We start from the raw sequence: 20,156 nt of genomic DNA, 5'->3' as shown, positions 1-20,156 counted from the left end.
TATTTTGATTTCCAGAATTATTTTCAATTTGTGAAACAAAAAAGAAAATATATTTCAATAAAAAATTCTCCTCCAAACCTAAAAATAAAAAATTCATTTCCAAGTGAAATTGCCAAAGGAAGAACTTTTCCCCTTTCTTCCTCTTTTTCCTCTTCTTTTAGTCTGAATATGTTAGCAATACAGCTGTGCTCTGCACAAAATGTGCCACAATCACAACAGCTGTAATCCTTTTAAGCAAACTGATCATAGAATCATGGGATGATTTGGGTTTGGGTTGAAAGGGACTTAGATTTTATCTTGTTATAACTGCCATGCCATGGGCAAGAACACATTCCACTAGATCAAGTTGCTCAAATCCCCATCCAACCTGGTCTTGAACACCTCTAGGGTGACTGAATTGACTTCCCTGTGACTGGTCTGTTAGTAAGGTCTCCAGGTCCTCCTTACAAAAGAAGAGCCATCCTGAGGACTCCTCATACCTTCCTGTGCATCAGCTTACTTCGTCATCACACACCTGTAGAAGAGGGCTCAAACACTTCCAGCATAACTGCACTTGTATTTTAATTGCTCTCTTCTGGTTTGTGTGCCACAATGACAAGGGAGAGAAATGGAAGGCTTTACTGCAAAACATGGTGATAACTTAATTCTGTAACATGAGGAGTCTATAGTGCCTATAGAACTCTGATCTTCTTCAGCTCAGATCAGATTTTTCAACTTTTTAAAGATATAGCATTTTCACAAACTTGAATGTAATTAAAAAACACTATCGTGTATTCCAATTCTTGTAAACAAAACAAGCTGAGTTCACATGTATTCAGTTAAAAATTAAGTATTCAATTTAAATAATTATGCTTGCTTCCTTTTTTGGACATAGTGAGGCATTAAACTTGATGAAACTTCTCTCCAAGTGCTTTTAGTTTTCAGCTGAGAAATTGTGCAGTGTTATTTCAGTTTCAGTTCATTATCATATATTCTCATTAGGGAAAAACAAAAAAAGCAAAAGAGAACAAAAAACCCTAAATGCTTTTGGAAAATACAGGGATATAATTCAAATGGGCAGAAAAAGAGGAAAGATTCATGATGAATTTCACCTAGACAATATGCAATATTGCCATGCAATATGCAGTCATATACATCCATTGAAAATTTCTGTATTATTTTGTTTTTACAATCTGTAAATAATAAATCTATCTTTGGAAAAGGAGCCCTTTGGTGATAGTTTGTTTTGTAAGCAAATTTGCGGGGAGGAGCGGGGGGAAAGAAAAAGGACCCTTAAAGCAGCAGTTCTTAAACATATATACTACATCCCTTCCAAAAGTATATGTCATTTTAACTATATCTGTGTGTAAGTCAACTGGATGTGATGTTGAAATTGAAAAATAAGACAGTAATGATATTCAAAGGGAATCACAACAAGTATATTCACTTTGGAACAAAAAGGCATTTTCTCTCATGGGACTCATTGTACCCATATGACCCACACTGCCTTATTTACTATGGCGAACTTTTATTCAAATTGACTGAGCTGTACCTTTGTACAGAGAAAATGTGCTAGGAACAGCTTGCTCCTAAATGAATTCATAGAATCATAAAATGGTTTGTGTTGGAAGGGACCTTTAAGATCATCTAGTTCCAATCCCCTGCTATTGTCTGGGATACCTCCCACTAGACCAGGTTGCTCAAAGCCCCATCCAGCCTGTGCTGAATGCTCCCAGGGAGGGGGCATTCACAACTTTGCTGGGCAACATGTTCCAGTGTCTCAATTAATTCACTGTCAAGAATTTCTTCCTAATATCTAGTCTTAATCTACCCTCTTTCTGTTTAAAGCCATTTCCCCTTGTCCTGTGGCTACATGCTGTTATGAAAAGTCCCTCTCCAGCTTTCTTGTAGACCCCCTTCAGGAACTGGAAGGCCACTATAAGGTCCCCATGGGGCCTTTTTTCCTTGAGACTGAAGAGCCCCAGCTCTCTCAGCCTGTCCTCGTGGGAGAGGTGCTCCAGCCCACTGACCATCATCATGGAGAAGATCCAGAATAGGGCCAACAACTCAATGTCCTTTTTCTGCTGGGGGCCCCAGAACTAGATGCAGTACTCTATGTGGAGTCTTACAAGAGCAGAGTAGAAGGGCAAAATCACATCCCTCAACCTGCAGGTCACACTTCTCTTGATGTGACCCAGGACACAGTTGGCCTTCTGGATTGCAAGCATACATGGCCAGCTCATGTTGACTCTTCCATTAACCAACATCCTCAAATCTTTCTCCTCAGGGCTACTCTCAAGCCATTCTCTGCTCAGCCAGCACCTGTGCTTGGGATTGTCCCGACCCAGGCGAAGAACACTGTGCTTAGCCTTGTTGAATTTTATGAGATTGGCATGAGCCCACCTCTCAAGTCTTTCCAGGACCTTCTGGATAGCATCCATTCACTCATACATTTTTTTATGCCAATCTTATAACTCAAAAAGCATCTTCAAGATCAGAGAGGATACAACCCAGAGATGTTTATCTAGCCTCTGTGATGGGACTCCCTGTAGTCGTGGTCTGGAACAAGAAGAAGAGAATCTCAAAGGGAATGAGGGAAGGCACCAGCAAAACAGAAACAGCACAAAGTCGCATTTCCACATGCCTTTGTGCACATGCTCCTACCTGAATTAGGGTACTATAATAGTATAACAAATATGGTTCTGAATGCTGTAGCAGAAAAAAGCAATAGAGTATTCTAAAATATTCCCTCTGCATCTTTAATTCTGTGTAGTAAGCATTTTATAAATTAAAAACACTAAAATGTAATAGCAAATGCTGCTAAAACAAGCTCTAACAATTAAAATTCAAATTCTCCTTCTTCTTTTGATGAAAAATTGCATCCATATCAATGTATTACTTGATTAAAAAACCAGCTTTCTCACTATGTCAAAGTTTTCTCACGTTTGATTGGATTCCACTCAAACAGCTAGAATACTGGCTATAATAACAACCTTCCAGTTGTGGAAAGTGCTGAATTGCAGATTATGTTGAAATAAAAGCAGTGTGGGAACTCATTTACTGAAATTACATATAGTAGATATTCAGCTCAAAAATATCTGCACAGAAGACATCAAAAATGTGGACCAAATTCAGGATCACAGAAAAAACAAGACAAAACAAAACAAACAAACAAAATACCACAATAAATAACAAATCACTTCTGAGTTTGCTTTATGAAATTCTTCTGGCATGGCTGCACTGATTACTTAAGTCTCACAATTCTTTTTACCTGTTCTGTTGAATTTGTTTTTATAAGACTATCCATAACCAACAACAGCACACCACATGACTCAGGTTAATAAGAGCACATGCAGCACATAACACACAGGATTTAACATCTACCCTGGCAGCAGAGAGTTCCTGTTCTTTCAGCACTGATTTCCTCAAGATTTATTTCCTTAAGATTTATTTCCTTAGCAACCACATTTTTCTTCAGAGCAGATTTCACAGCAAAAGATGAGAGGTCACCATCTTTTTGGAGAAGACAGGGAACTACATCAGTCCTGGCAAAGAAAGCAGCAAATGGTGTTTGTGTAGATAGATTATTTCCCTTATTGACAGGATTGTTACAAAGTGGTAGATTTTGAAAACTGTTGCCACAAAATAGATCTCATAGAAGAAAAGTCTGTAGATGGCTTTAGTATTTACCTATCACATGTTTTCACATTAAGTCAAGTGGATTAGAATACCAGAATGACTAGAGGAATAATCAGGAATAAGTAATCCTTAAGAGAAGTCTGCTTTTGTCTATTTTGCAGTTGCCTATTCCTTCAAAAGGCAAAGCCTCCTACTGACAAAATTTGGAAGAAGGAAGAAATGATGTAAGTTCAATTAACCTCTTAGGGACACCTCTGGATACACATATGAATTCAAAGTTGAGATTGTTTATGCAACTTTAATACCATTGAATAAGTCTACAAAGCATACATCTCCCTTGATTTCATTTGGTGTGAAACAAATGGAGCAGACTCTTCGGAGCTAAGACGCTATTGCATTTTGAAAGAAAAGAAAGATCAAATGGATGCCCTCGGGCTAGCTAGGCACTTCTCTCTTAGTTCCTCAAATGTATTTATGCATACAAAGTAGAAAAATAAAAAATAAAAAAAAAAGAAAAACTAGATTTTTTTATAAACTTCTAACCAAGATCATTGTTAACAAAAATGCTTGAGAATTATCTTTTTAGCTACATAACAGTATATTTGTTTCCCTGCTCACCAAAAAGGTCCTATGCTCTTCTGTCACTGTATCACCACTGAGAGCTGCTTGAGTGTTTCTTTATTCTACCTGAAATTCCTTAAAGAAGGAACAGTCAAATTTCTGCAGACACTTCATTCCACTGCTGTGAATCCTCTTCAGCACCAATAAGCATGAAATACTCTGCACTGAATTCAGGAATCCAGAAGGCAAGAGCAGACTGAGTCAATGAGCTTTGACTAACACAGTAAAATCCAGATAATTCATCACCACACAGGAACTGATGATAAGCACTAATAACTAACCGGTGATTTACCAGTTATATATTTTTTACAAATAAAACATTCAATTCTGAAGTACAATAGAAGTTTATTCTCCAAACTTGTAATAATACATTGTATCTGCTAACATGAAATTGTACAGTTTGTACACCATCTCATTCCTGGTATGATTATATGGATTGCTATTTATTGCAGATTGTGCTAAAAATACTTCAGAGCAGTTGCTGCTTAAGAACTACTGTAAATGCTTACAAAGGAGGAGTACATATATCAGAGATTTTTGCTTCATTTTCATAGATGTAGTCATCACTAGCAGAGAAAAAAAAAACAACACAAAAACCATGTGGTAAGTAGAAGAATTGTTCACTTCTACTCTTAAAGCAAAAACAAACAAAAAAAATCCCTGAAAAATACAGAAAGCTTTGAGACTACTGGTTATTTCACAGGTGCTATGAAAAATAATCAGCTCCCTCCATCAAAAACATTACAGTTATTAGCACCTTCGTTTCAGGGTTTTTGCATTGTTGCAACAAAATAGTTTCATCTGAGGAGATAAGGCACCAAGATTTGATGTTTGAAGATTTGCAATTCAAAGATGAACATAAAGTTCTCATGTGCAAGAAAAGCAGAGTAACTTATGTCTGTTAGAGCATTGCATTTGATTAAACAATCAGCAGCAACATTTAACTCCAACAAATTGCAAGACTGCTATCAAAACATCTGATTTAAAACACATCTCAGTCCAAATAGCTCGGAAGTTTATGGAAAAACAGAATCTTGAATTTCCTTTTATTCTGTCATGGGTTTTGGTCTCCTCTTCAGCTGAACCCAGATGCCATTATTTGGACGAAGAATTAGTTCTCCTGACAGACCAAGCTCTTCTGGCTTTTGAGAACAGTCCACCCAAAAGCGCCGCAGGATGAGGGCAAGAAGAGTTTTCTCTTCCATCTGTGCAAAGCGCTGGCCTGTGGATTACAGTGCAGCAAAAAAATGTGTTATTGTCAAGTTGCAGCAATACTTGCCTGTTCACAGTGAAACCCCCAGGGTCACAGGACATAAAGGACAAAATCAAGGTCATACAGATACTATTGAACTTAGTACTATTCGCAGCATGACATCTCTGTCATTTCTTGTCCAACTTATGGCATGTTTTTCTTCCTATAGTCCATACTGCTCAAATACCAAACAGGAGACTATCAAAACTTTCCATGGACCTAAAACTAAACACAACTCCATCAGTTCTCTTTGGACCAGGAAAGAGAAGAATGACCAGAGCATGAGACGATGCAGCACAAGGACAGCAGCAAGAGTCTTCTCTTGTTCCACAGTGAACTGCTTTGCCATCCCAAAGCAAGGAACATAAGTATGGAAGCAATCTTGTCCTGACACAGGAGCCCATCCACATGCTGCCATGACAGACAGGCAGTAAAGAGGATAACCATACTGACGTGCACTGGGCTTTGGGAAGAAAGGAAACCTTTGGGGAGAAAAAAAGTGTTGCTGCTCAAGCACAAGCCTGACAGGGGAGACAGCACTCAGAAGCCTGGGGGGCCACCAATGGGCACATCAAGTCTCAAATTTCTGCTGCCATGGTCACCACACTACTAGCAGGACTGGTACATTATGAGAACTTCCTCTTCAGCTACATACCAATGCAGTTCCTGGGGCCAGCAGAGAAGGGCACATAAGCATATGGGTGCCTTCCTTTACTATTTTCAGGGAAAAAGCGCTCAGGCCTGAATTCATCTGGCTCAGGGAAGATCTCAGGATCTCTGTGCAGCACATAAGTTAAGATAAGGACATTTGTGCCTTTTGGTAGTTTATAACCATCTAAAAGAAAACAAGGAGAGAAGGAATTAAATTAAAAAAAAAAAAAAAAAAGTTAAACAACAGCGGGGGGAAAAGGTGATCTCCTATATACAACCACAGAGCTAAACAGATAAACAAACAAAATACCTGTCCTTTACTTGGGAAGCACTTCCACTAAGACTGTTGGAATGGAAGTAGCAAATGTCAGCAAAACTGGATATTACTTACTAATATAGCAGTCCTCTTTCAAGGAACGGGCAAACATGGGAACTGAAGGGAAGAGCCTCAGGGCTTCTTTCACAACACACTCAAGGTATCGAAGTTTCTTCAAATCATCCACTGTAACAGGACTCTCTGTGTTGCCTAGCCAGAAGAAAATAGGGATGGGAAAGGAACAAGACGGGTTCACTCTGCTCTGATTAAACAAGCACATCCCATCTCCCTCCAAGAGTTGAGACTATAATGTACCAGCATCAGAAAGGAAAAAGTGGTGATACAGACACTTAACCTATGCCTTAGCCCACCAATGTAAGTTGGGCTGTAGTCTCCTACAGACCATCCAGTACCTTTCCCCATCACACCTAGCTACTGAAATCACCAGAATGACCACAAGACCTGTTCCTGCACGCACTTTTACTTCTAGGCTAACAATTATTCCATCAAAGCCCCACCCACAAATGCAAAAACCACCATAACCCCAACGAAAGAGTAATGAAAATATACCGAACACCTCGTCCAGTTCTTGGTGAACCTTCTTCTGTGCTTCAGGATGATGACCAAGCAAATATAGGACCCAGTTCATAGCAGCTGCTGTTGTATCATGACCCTAAAAATCAAGATTTACAAAGACATTCACTTCAACTCTATACTTGGGCACAAGTCTGCTAAATAAATACAGCTAGCAGTGTAAGTAAGCTCTTACTCCAGCAACCTTAAGAAAAAAATAATAAGAGTAATGAACTCTATTTTACACACACGTGATGATTCAGGATTCATACTGTGTTCTAAAAGGCTGACTAAAAGTGAAAAAGTGTTGAAATAACCCAGCTAAAATCCTTCTTTTATCTACTCTGCCTCTTGAAATTTGCACTAATTACCAGGGTCTTTCCCTTGTATATTGTCTCAAATGATGATGCCTCCTGCTTGCTCCTTTTCAGGAGCCCAGTAATCAGCTCCTATGGCTCTACACAGGCCATTAATTATTGTAATTTTTCCCCTTCCTACTAAGTGTTTGATAAGCTGTTCAGTGAGGTAAAATAGAACATAAATTAAGGTGGCACTAAAATAATTCTTAATTAAGCTTCTCTGAGAAGGAATTCAGGTCCACCAAATGGAAGTATGAGGAAAAAAGTCTTACATATGTACTTCACCAAACGGGGAACCAGACATGAGAAGATGGTGCCAAGAAGACACTATCAATGCATGATTATGACAGAACCAGGAGGTTACAGCCAACATGGCAAGAGACAGTCTGAAAGAACTGACAAAGATGTGAGGTATAATGCTGAAAACATTTAGAGTTCTCATTAACATGGATGACACTTGTAGCAGGAGCTGAAGCTCCATTTCAGTCATCAAGTTCTTATTTTGTCTTATTACGTATCTGTTTGTATGAGCAGGGCCTGTCCATGTAGACAGGACCTGCCACATGTACTGCACCACATTCTGTCCAGGCACAAAACTCTAAATCAATAATTTATCTCCTCCAGGCATTTCCTCTTAAGCTTCTAGGGATAAAATAACTTGGTACTAAAAGCAGCTTTCCAAACTAAGGAAGGGAAGAGTCATTACCTGTAAGAGGTTAATCTTGCATTCTGGAAAAAAAGAAAAACAAAACACAATAGTTTCCTTGGGTACCTCAAACATGAAAGTGTCCACCTCTTCACGAATGTCCTTGTAGCTGAGTTTTTTCCCTTCCTCATCTGTGGCATTCAGCAGCATGTCCAAGAAAGCTTCTCTCTTTTTCGATCCACTTTTTTCTTCACTGTTCACGGCAGCATTGTGTTTTGTTAGCTTGGTGTTTTCAAGTTCTGCAACTTTTTCTGCAATGACCTGAAATTAAAACCCTTATATTGGATATGATGCATACAGTGTATATGCACAGTATACCCCATATAGAATTGTCTCAACATGTTAAAACATCTGTAGAAGTCCACATGAGGTATGCCTAATAAGAATAGCTGTTAGTTTCAGCTTTTAAACCTTAACTGACCATTTTAGTAGATGAAATATGTCCCTCTTGTTCCAGTCATAGAAGACTATGAACAGAACAACCACCAAGAACAAATCAACCACCAAGAAGAAATCACACAGGAAAGGGACGTTTTTCCAGCCTCCGGGAAACCCAGAAGATGGAAGAGAACCCAGGGCACTTCACAAGCCTACACCAGAGTTACACATAACATGACTGGAACAACTATACTGAAGACTCCCAGCTTTTCTTTGGTATCAGAGTAAAGGTTGATCTTACTCTGCATTCATTTCCATAAAAATAGCCTCCTGGTAACATCTTAACAGTAGGTTTAGGAGGGCAGGGTTTGCTTAAAACATCACAAATGCTACTCAGTGAGAGTAGTTATTTTCACAGCCTAAATCAGTGAAATAAGACTGCTTCTTATACAAAGTTAGTAATGTTTGCTCAGTGATTTCCATATCAAAGCACCTTACTGTTGAAGTGGGAACCTGGATATATTATTTCAGCAGTTCTACTCAAAAGGGCAGAGCCTACTATTCCTCTGGAGTAGTGCACTTCCTTGCACAAAACTGAGACCACCTGACAGAAAAGCCAGGTACTGACTTCTTTCCAAGGTATTCCTCAGCATCACAACAGAACAATAGTTCTCCTAATAAATGTATATCAAGAGTGTTGAATCTCATCTCCCATTTGGAAACTATCTACTGAGTGCAAAACCCCTCCATCAGCTAAAATGTAATACTAAAAAAAAGAGGCTATACCGAATCTGTAAAACCATGCAGAATCTTAAGACTCCTCTCATGCTCTCTTCCTTCCTTGAACAGAAGGTACAAAAGATCATGCCAAAGCCAAGGGCTTTTCTGTCGCTGTTGGATTAGATCACTCATCCTAGGGTCACAGAAAATACATCATGTAACATTTGTCAACAAAAATTACATTCACAGCACATTTTCAAGAATAAGAAATGCATGTAGATTTGGACACAGAGCCTCAGAGGAGGAATTACTACCTCCAGTACCAAAGATTGACTGAATGGCAGCTGACACTTCTTTGCAGCCTCACCCTCCCATTGCTCATAATAGAAGAACTTCTGAGTTTTCCTAGCCTTCTTTGCTTTCTCCACTTGTATCATCCTCACTGTCACACCTGCTTCACAGAGCAAGTTAAGCAACACTGGCAGCAACAGTTCCAACCTAATTACAAAGTAGTGAAGGAAGAATCTCTGCTTACCTGTAGACAGCATGAACATACTCAGAATCCTTATTGTCCTGAGCACCCACATTCCTGCCCATTGCAGTTTCTAGAAGGAGGAAATTATCACTGTTTCACAAGTTCAAAGTGGAATGGAGAGTCCCTGGTACAGTGTTAATATTGCTCCCAGCCTTTGTCACCACACTGTCAATCTGACAAGTAAATACACAAAACCCTTTCCAGATAAAATCTTGATCTATGTTCCCATGCACAGAAACAACAACACAATACAACACCACTATGTTCATGAGCATCTGCATTATTCACAGCCCCACCACAAGAACTGAAGAGGACTTACCACAGATAATATCAAGGGCACACAAAGTGATGTCTACAAAGATATTAAATGGTTCCTTGTCAACATGCTTCTCAAGTTTCTCCAACAAAATACCCCCTTGTTCATTCATAACCTCTAGAAAGTCATTTAAGATTGCAAAGTGGAATGTGGGAGTTATCATCTTCCTCCGTGACCGCCACTTGTCTCCAGTGCTGCAAAAGTGACAGGGGAGAGGAAAAGGCTGAAACTCCAGCTCCTCACTACTACAGAAAGCACATAGTAAAAAACTGCCTCCTGGAACACCTTCACAAATAGGCATGCTGTGGCTGATTCTCCAACATTCCTATTATGCTCACCAGAAGGAGCAACTGGGAAACATTTCTTGCTTCAGCTCTCTGTGAAGCACAAGCTGCCATTTCTGTATCTGCTGAGAACAAAAGAAGTTACCAATAATTCTTCAAGCAATGCAGCCCCACAGTCACTTAGCGCACAGTTTCAGAGTGAGCAGAATCTATCTATAGGACAAACCAGCTATTCAACTTTAAGGCCTAACTCAGTCACTTCTGTGAGTCACTACCTGTGCTTGCCCATTTACTATCTTGGAAATGAGGGCAGAGGATATCATGCCAATGAACAACTGCCTCAAGATCTGGCTATGAAGTATTCACTAAGTCTATGTAAGAGGCACAGGAGGTGGTACTTGCTTTCAGAGGTTCTTCATTTTTCTGAATCAGATGCCCCATCGACACACAACTGGATGCTCTTCTTACAGGGTAAATGATCACAACAGTTCTCCAATTAACCTGCCATTGGGCCAGCTTAGCTTGCTGTTCTCCTGAACTGTTCTTAACCAACAAAGATAGTAGAATATTTCTATGTTTTGCAAGCTCAAGCAAGTAAAAATATCTCTCAAAGTTTACCTGGAAACAAAACAACATGTTTTGGGGGACATATGCCACACATACACCCAGGAACCTCAACTCTGCATTTTGCTTTTGATTACTACCTCTGTTGTGTAAGGTACACAAACAAAACACAGGTGAGGTGGCACTACTCATCCTCCCACATACACCTGCACCTTCTACAGCACACAGTCAGAGCTGGCTTTTAAAATACCACAGTCCCATCAAGAAGCAGAAGTTCACTAAGAGCTCCAAATAGTCAACAAAGCTCCACTGCTAACAGGAGGAATTTGATGTGCAAAGAAGAGACACAGAGGCATTGCTCTGACACTTGAGTGTCTGCATTATCCAGATAAAAAACTTTCCTCAGCCCTATCAAAGACTGACAGACACAAAAGTCTTACACCATTGCTCTTTTCTCTTTCCAGTCCTTGCCTGTACTCTGAGCCAAGCTCACTTCTTATAAGACTACACTGCATGAAGGAAATAAAGGGTACAGATACTCTCCCATCTGACCCCAAAGCATCACCAATCTCAAGAAAGGCTGCTCAAGAAAGGCTGCAATTTCACCAGCTGAAGTAAGCAGTACACAGCAGTACTGCTGCAGTAATCCTACTCAACTCAACAGTCAATACACTTAGCATGTAGCACAGCTAACCAGAAGACACCACTTTCCACAGGATACAACTTTTGAAGACTCTGGGCAAAAAAGTACCAGTGGTCAGATTTACCAAGAAATAGGTGACACCAAATTATTTTTATTAGGCATTAGCAGCTTAAAAGTAGCCAAGATGGTCACAACTAATGAGATTTCTAGAGATACTACCTATACCTGCCCAGAGATACTCACAACATTCCTACCACTAAGCACTCTTCCTACCATAGAGCCCGCAAATTTTAAGATGACAATAATGAACTTGTATTTTACTATACCTTGTCAGAAGTCCAGTCCCCAGCCATGGGTGCAGAAATTTGTACAGGAATGATTTTTGTATGTGCTTTGAACTGCTCAGAATAACCTGTCAGAAAAATGAGAGGAGGGCAAAAAAAAAGCCAACATCACTTGTTAGATGGAGAGATATTGTTAGCAAAGATTACATCACATGGCCTCAGTTCATCCATGAAAATACCTTGAGCCTCAGGAAAATGCAAATACACCAGCTGGTACACAGAGGAAACGCACAATTTACACCCTTAAGTCTTTCCATAAATATCTCAATCCCAAGAAATTGTAAGATACTCAAAGCCTACTACCTCCGCTCCCCTTATCATCCTCAAAAAGAAAAATCCCTAAAATCACCAGCAGAGCTCAGTGAAACCCAGTGGTTTTCCACCTCAGCCAAATTCACAGGAAGTAAACAGGAAGTAACAGGAAGTTAGAGGAAGTAACATTTCTTTGCAAAAAAAATAAAAGAAAAAGAAAAAAAGAAAAAAAAAAAAAAAAGACACCTGCAAGAGTTTTTTCAGCAAGAAAAGAATGCTACCCCTTCTTCTCTGATAATATCGCACTGTAATCATAGAGCAATCAGCATAACAACTAACAACTCCCTAAACAGGCATAATCTTTTCATTACTTTCATAAATAACCAAAAGAGCACTAAATTATGTCATCAGATGATAGGGTGAAACAACATTTACTTGCTCATAAAACGTCTACTATTTCAGCTGATACAAGTGGTATATTCTGCATTTTTTTCCCCTAAGTCATCTTCTGCTCAAATCTTAGTTCTCCAACTTGCCTTACACTTCTACCTACTGCTGTCAGTGTGACATCAGCACCTAGTTTCAATAGAAAGCAGGGATCACAGAAAGGAAACAACTCCACCATTCCAGCTCAAGTGCAATCATTATCCATAGCTGAACTAACAACTACATTTGTATGACATTAAAACAGACTCATCAGTTCTCATACAAAACTCAAATAGACATAAACATTACCAGTAGCATTTCATAATGTTTTACCTCTACTTCAGTGGCCTACACTTTCCTGCTATGGACTTACCAGTTCTGATCTTTGGAGCAGAAGCTTCCAGACATGAAAACAAGTCTAAAGGGGGTGTTTCTTTGTAGAAAACATATTAATTAGATGCATATTAATGAGATCCATCTTCTGCACTGATTTCTTCCAAGATTAGTCATTTTACTCTTATGTTTTTAGCTTTTCTTTTGCATGGTATCAGAGGATAGCCTCAAGTTAAATCAGTTCAAGCCCTTTATTTTTGCACAAATTACATTTACAGAATAGAAACTAACAGCTTGAGCTTGATTTGCATGACAGTAAAACTGATAAAAGGAGAAGCACACTCACCTCCACACTATCAGGATGATATAGTACTGTGACAGGCAGTGGACCTAACCAGAGTTTGAACATCGGCATTTTCCTGAACTCTTCAGCATACTGTTGGAGCTGTTTAAAAAAACCTAGAATTGAAAAAACAGATTAAGTAAAAGTGTCCTTTTGCTGGAGATGAAAGACTCCTGTGATGAAGTCTCTCATCTTACACTCTATAATTATGTTTTTGCTGTAGTTTTATCTCACTACAATGACCAACAACGCATATTTCTCTTGTCCATTAGTGCTTACAGGAGCACTTCTTCATGGCCAGACTCTCAAAGGCTCCATATTCTAGAAAAACCCCACCAAGATGTATACAAAACGGTTTGACAAGCTATTTCAGAGCACTGTAGAATAGGCTTGCTGCACTACAATGCTTTTGTTATAACTTGAAACAAATTAATTTCATCAAAATTTACATTTTGATTTGCTGGGAACTAGCCAAAATGCTGCATCAAGACACTTCTTTACTTTCCAAGTATTGAACCAAACATTTTCCCATCTGATACTTCTTTCACAGATGGTACATTTGTGATACGCACACAAGTGACACAGCACACAGTAATGGCAGAGCACTGTGCAGGAACCAATGTCACTCAAAACGTCTAGTAGCTGATAATGGCAGAGGCCTTTAAAAGCAGGCTGTCAAAGGATTAAACAACTCTCATTGTTTTAGAAAAATTACTAAAGGATAAATGACTATTTACAAAGATGCTGTGGACTTATCAATTCAGATGCCCTTATCTCTAATGCTCGTAGGATCATCTATGCCATAAAGCACATTAGAGATTGCATCACTACACAGATGCCAGTTGGATTTCATAGTACTGAGACAGTCAGTACTCCACCCATCTTGTCATCCATTCAGCCAGATCTTTCTAGTTCAGCTATACATAAGCATGGGAAATGGTATCAAAGACCTTGCTGAATCCAATTAAACAGTGTCTATGTTCTTCCCTTGCCCACAGGTCCCATGATCTCATCACAGAAGATAATCAGGCTGGCTCTGGAGTTCTAGAGGAGGTGGCTGCTATCAAAACGTCTATAGATTAAATCTGCCTTTGCCCTTTTACAAACCAGATTAAACAACGAATAATCTCCTCCCCGTGCCTACGCAGAGTTCAAAAGTCAAAGGTCCCAAAGTGGAAGGAAAAGAATGATGATTGGTTTCCTGATAGATACCCAATTACAGCATTCCCTAGTCTTATGCAAAGCTCTAACAGCACCTTATCCAGAAGGTGTCCAGAATATTTTACTCCTATGATTTTTCTTTTCCTGGCACTGATACAATTTAAGTATAACAAGTTTCCAGTGTTTGCTTCCTGATACCAGAAAGATCACCACCATCTGAAAGTGATTCTTTGTAGCTTTCTGCAGTAAAACCTCATCCTTTTCTTCCATAAAACATTATTTTACTGAATTGCTACACTTTTCTGTAAAAATGTAAACTACACACTTCATTCACATTTATAGGAATAAAAAAGAACAGAGATAGACAGCCATGGGCTTAATAAAGCGCAAAGACTATATGACTCCTACTAATGAAGGAGATCATAGACTCCACAGAACATAAAATTCTCAATCAGATTTGTTTTTAGAGAGAGCAGTTCTTGAAAATAAATAAAAAATTATTTTTTTAAAAAGCACCTCCTGTTCAGACTATTCACTACATTCTGATCCTGCTCACTTCCAGCAAAGATCTCTCATCTGTATGTAGGAGAAGCAAGTTTTGTATGTAGAGGAAATATGTTCACACAGGATGCAAGGGCACGTGTTGTGAACAGGCAGAGGGAACGTTTCATCTCTGTGTGTCAGCGCTGAGCAATGTATGGAGCAATGCTATGTTTGCCCTCATTACTTCCATGCATTCCCTGTGACTCCTTTGGCATCATATCTAAGAGAGCAGGTGCATAGCCAGGACCATGAGTGCACAGAGCAGGTTGACACCCATAGACACACCCAGAAGAGACTATTGTTGCACTGACAGCACCGCTGGAGAAGTTTCCACATCTGAAGGATTCCTCGGGAAAGAACTGTGCTCCTGTGCAAGACAGGGTAGCTAATGGAAAGGGAATGTGCACTCAGTGTTCACTCAGGAATTTGGCTGAAAGAAGGCACTACTGATCAACACAGGCACAATAAAATTTGCTTTTGAAAGACATCTTGCAAATAATAAGTTATTTAGAATCCAGTGCAGAAACCTAATAGAGAGCTAAAACTCAAAATGATCTGGTGATTTAGCACGCTGGAATTCCCTTGCACTTTCTCACTGAGAAAAACAATGTTGTTGAAGTACTTCTGCTTCCTGAACTAAAAAGCTTTGTTTGGATTACAGCTAAGGGCTGTGCTATAGATACAGCAGTCTGTGTTAGGAAACAGTACTTCCTGTGAAGGCAGCCCAGCACACTTCCTGCCAAAATATATTCCACAGCACTTTTACTCCCCATCTCTTTCTTACTTTAGAGTTCCAAGTCCAGTACTAGTACCTGGAAATCACTATCAGATTCAACCTCGGACTAAGCTTTGACTAGTAGTAATGCCACATTTACACAGTTTCTCTCTTCTCCACTGCTTGTTTCTCAGTTTTCCTCTGCTGGAATCCACAGCCCCAGAGATACCTGTAGGTATCTCTGTAGGCATTCTGTGTAGGCATTTTGTGTAGGCATTCTGCCACCTATGACTTGACCACCCACACACTTCCACAGAGCTGCTCCTGCATCAAACCCCATGCAGTGCCAGGACCCCACAAGTGGCAGGTAAGCTGTCCTTACCTTCCCCAGTCCGCTCCAACAGGAGAGCATTTCCCACAAAGGGGTAGCATGGGCTGATCCCTGGGACGGGCTTCATCACCCACCACCACCACCAGTAGTTCAGCAAGGAAGGTAGGGAGCATACAGTCACCACCGTCAGCAGCAGGATGATTGCTCCAGCCACCCAGGGCAGCAGCTGCGTTCCCTCCATGGTTCCTAGCACGAGCTCCATCGCCATCTCCCTGCTCCGGTCCAAGACTTATTCCCTGCCAGTAGCTCTGGCCTCTGTGCCAGGCCCAGTAGGCACTGCCTACTCCTACTGCTGCCACTTGGTCATGAGCAGAGAGCCTGGATCTGTCCCTGAGCGGGAGGCGGAGCTAGCACAGTTAGCTCCAGACCACAAAAATAAACAATGATGTAAGCAAGAATGCAGAGAAGCTGCCTGCATGTAGTTTGGGACAGCAGAACAGGCAGGAGTCAAGGAACTATTTCCATGCTCCAGCTCAATGAACAGGAGCCTTCACAGGCAAAAACATCCCTCAAATCACTTCAAGAGAAAATCTTTGAGGTGTTTTGAGGAGGATGAGTGCTTTTAACACTATTTTTTTGTTGTTTGGTTTGGTGTTTTTTTTTTTGTTGTTGTTGTTTGTTTGCTTGCTTTTTTGCTCTTCATGCACATTTGAATGCTTAGGGCAGAGTTTTGCCACACAGTGTTCTGCTACACAGTGCCAGAAGTTCTTGAGATGAGGGTCTATCTCCCATTTAGCTTGGCTGGGGGTCCAGGGAGGCATGACAAACTGAAGCCTTACATGCTTCTCCATTCAGCTTTTGCTCGCCTCACTGTTGAAATCTCAGCCATTGGCTAAAGTCGTGTGACATGACCGACAGCAACCAGCACCAGTATCACAGATATACTGACCTGTTGGCAGCACAGGAACCCAATACAGGCACAGACTCTTTCTCCACAGCTTCTCTCAGAGATCTCAGATTCTAAGGAGGAGGTGGTTAAGGCCAGCAAGCAACTTGCACGGTATTTGGGTAGAAGTAAAATACACTTTATCAGAAGTGGTAAGGGAGGTGACTGTCCCTTTCTACTCCTCTGATGAGGCCCCTCCTGAATAACTGCATTCAGCTCTGGGGCCCCCAGCACAAGAAGGACATGGACCTGTTGGAGCAAATCTAGAGGAGGTTACAGGGATTATCAGAGGGTTGCAGCAGCTCTCCTATGACAGGAGACAAGGTAAAGGAACCAGGGCTGCTCAGACTTGGAAAAGCCTCCAGACAGACCTTATAGAGGCCTTCCAAAGGGAGCCTACAGGAAAGATGAAGATGAAGACTCAGTATCAGGAAGCGTAAGGATGCATGAGGGAAAATGACTTTAAACCATTATTCAGTCTTAGGGTGCTGAGGCACTGGCACAGGCTGACCAGAGAAGTTGTGGATGCCCCATCCCTGGAGGCATTCAAGGCCAGGTTTGATGGGGCTCTGGACAGCCTTACCTGTTGTTTGGTAGCCCTGACCATGGTAGGGAGTTGGAACTAGGTGGGCTTTAATGGCCATTTCAACCCAAATCATTCTGTGATATTGTGACTGTGATCACAAGCTCTGCTGCTTTTACAGCCTCAGGAGTATACCGACAACTATGGGAAGAAATACAGACAGAGAAAGAATATCAGAAGCTAAGGAAGGAACAACTGATTACTCTTGAAAGCAGATTGGAATAAATTTTAGCATTTCATTCCTGCAGTCTCCCAGGCAACATGTTATCATAAGAGCTGACCGTTGCATTTTTTCTGCACAGTAAACAGCTGGCAATGAACTTTGCTACTAATTCTATTATTAATCATTACAAATAACAGCAAGAAACAGATATCTAACATACCTTGTCTTATAAACGCAGTAAGTTGTACTGCCATCAACTTCCTCTTTTCTTCAGGTGGTTGGGAGGGAAAGAGAAAGGAAAAAAGAAGGGAAGGAGGGAAGTGGGCTGGACTAAAAGGCACTCCTTCTGCAGTGTAGCAAGGAGATCATCTAGGTAATCACACACTCTTCTTTAAATTCTTTGCTTATTATCATGAAGCTGATAATTAGAAGTAATAGTTAATCATGATTCTGAGCCAAAAATCTGTGTTCCTGATTGCTGATTATTCCTTCCAGAGGAAAAATAGTTAAAAAACAAACAAACAAAACAGAGAAATACAGCAGAGCTAACACTACAGGTACTTGCCAGCAGTTGGCAGTGGTGATGCTGATACAAACACAAGAAGATACACCTAAATGGAAGAAATGAGAAGTCTGGCATCCCTGAGGCCTAACTACATCTCTGAGGCTGACAGTCACTATGAACCTTTGCTCATTAAGCTCCAAAGGGGAATATTATGCAAGAGAAACTTGTATCTTTTAATAGTTCTTATCAGGTTGTGGTTAGCCTGTGCGGCTATACCTTTTCTGCCCAGGGAGCCATTTGCTCAGTGTTGTGCTTCAGCAGACACTACCAGTTCTCAGTTTTACCTTCATAAATGCACATAGAAGGACAAAGAATATTCTTTTACCCAGCCACTCATTTAAGCGAAACCCATGTGCCTGAGTTGCCATAATACTAAGCAGTTGCGTCAGTCCACACAGGTTAAGGTAACTAAAGTAACTAAAGTAATAGGCTTTTGCCTGTCAGTAAGCAGATGAAGAAATCAATGAAATTATCGTTAACAAAAGAGAAATAACTCCGAAAGCAGAGCAAGGGTGAAACAGATCCATTACAAGAGAATGTCAAAAGAGAAGTGCACAACATATTCTGAAAAACAAACTGTGTGATACAGTCTTTATGTTAGTTCTTTAGTATAGCAAAGGCATACAGGGCATTTCTGCCATCCATTATAAAAAATACAGCATTCATGGTAAGAAAGATAAACTAGTTGCTGACTTGGGAGTCACCACAATTCATTTGAAGCTGATCTTCACTCTTTCTCCACATGCATGGTTACAATAGGATTAAAGCAGAAAACGCATAGAAAGGCATAGAGAAAACAGGTAATTTTGTACATAGGTCTCTCCTAAAGAAATACTGGCTATTTACTTCTATGGAAACTGCTACAGACACAAAGAGCACAATACCAGTACTTGATAGAACAAATTCTCATCTACAAAACAATGTTTTCCAACAGTCACCACCATTAGCTAAGCATTTTCACCAGCAGTGAACAAGAGCCTGCATGCTGTGCTCATAAAAATCTGAACCAGCAGAGGTGACTTAGTATAGCTGCCACTACTGCTGAAGTGCACCAACCACCATCTCACTGTGCTTACACCCACTGGTGAGTCTCCATAAACATTTAGCAAGCAACAGTGAATGTCAGTGGGTGCCATTTTTTTCCACATGGAGAAATTCAGATTCACATCATTGCACTTCCATGTCAGATGTCAGTCCTCAGAATGACTTAACAATCAGCTTCATGCTACCTGGGCTTCAAAGCCTAAAGCTTGGTGCAGAGGTGTGCTAAATAAATTCTTAGGTGTACTGCAAAGTAGGAGAAGCAAAACTCATTACTCCAACAATTTCTGCTTCCCAACCCCCTCCAAAATAAAAACTAAATAGAAAAGAAGTATGGAAAACTGTCAATTGCACTGACTACCAGAGTAGGACAATCCATGATTCTGTGAGAAGCCCAGAATCTGACCTAACAGAAAGCACTATAATTCTGACAGTTGACAGTCATGCATTCCCTGTTCCCTCTCCTGCACCACATGAATATTCTCTGTTGCGCCTCCAATAATTCACAGGATCTTTTCTTTAATATTAACCTTCTGAAGAAGATGCTTTGCTTCTCTTCTCTCCAGTGCCTAATTCCAGAGGTCCACAGGTGACAGCAACCTTCTCTCTTTTACAAAATGCCATGTCTCTCCAGTGAGGTAGTTTCCATTTCTGTCATTATAGAACTAAACGAGCACATAACTTCTTTTTTTTTCACTTATTCCACAACCTAATGTCAGGGTTACCATGGAGAACCACGTGATGGTAAGAGATACATTTTACCATCTTTTCTGTACAGTCTTGTGCACATTTATATAGTACAAGAGAGAGAACTCACAAGAATAACATGAGGAGGTGCAATTTTGTAGAATACTTAAGTCTGAATTTTGCGTGT

General features: G+C 40.3%; 1 protein-coding gene across 1 annotated transcript; it reads right to left on the bottom strand.

The window, feature by feature from the left end:
* Positions 1-4,567: 4,567 nt before the first annotated feature.
* Positions 4,568-16,378, bottom strand: CYP4V2 (cytochrome P450 family 4 subfamily V member 2). Its single transcript, XM_015862135.3, has 11 exons — positions 16,036-16,378; positions 13,238-13,350; positions 11,863-11,948; positions 10,049-10,239; positions 9,730-9,799; positions 9,261-9,387; positions 8,163-8,357; positions 7,029-7,131; positions 6,534-6,668; positions 6,147-6,326; positions 4,568-5,461 (listed from the first exon to the last, which is right to left on the bottom strand). The coding sequence occupies exons 1-11, from the start codon at positions 16,250-16,252 to the stop codon at positions 5,286-5,288; spliced, it is 1,593 nt and encodes a 530-aa protein (XP_015717621.2). The 5' UTR covers positions 16,253-16,378; the 3' UTR covers positions 4,568-5,285.
* Between the last annotated feature and the right edge of the window lie 3,778 nt (positions 16,379-20,156).

The sequence above is a fragment of the Coturnix japonica genome, chromosome 4 (assembly GCF_054131305.1).
Source record: "Coturnix japonica strain WE chromosome 4, WE-NBRP24, whole genome shotgun sequence".
NCBI classification, from domain to species: domain Eukaryota; kingdom Metazoa; phylum Chordata; class Aves; order Galliformes; family Phasianidae; genus Coturnix; species Coturnix japonica.
Note: the sequence above shows the minus strand (reverse complement) of the source record. Positions and strands in the feature narration are given on the sequence as shown.

Excerpts from the sequence above, each read along its gene's own strand:
- CYP4V2 (XM_015862135.3), bottom strand. The coding sequence starts at position 16,252 with ATGGCGATGGAGCTCGTGCTAGGAACCATGGAGGGAACGCAGCTGCTG. Across the intron at positions 9,388-9,729 it reads TATGTTCATGCTGTCTACAG|GATGAGTGATCTAATCCAAC; the intron begins GTAAGCAGAGAT and ends CTGTGACCCTAG. Across the intron at positions 8,358-9,260 it reads TGCATGGTTTTACAGATTCG|GTCATTGCAGAAAAAGTTGC; the intron begins GTATAGCCTCTT and ends TTTTAATTTCAG.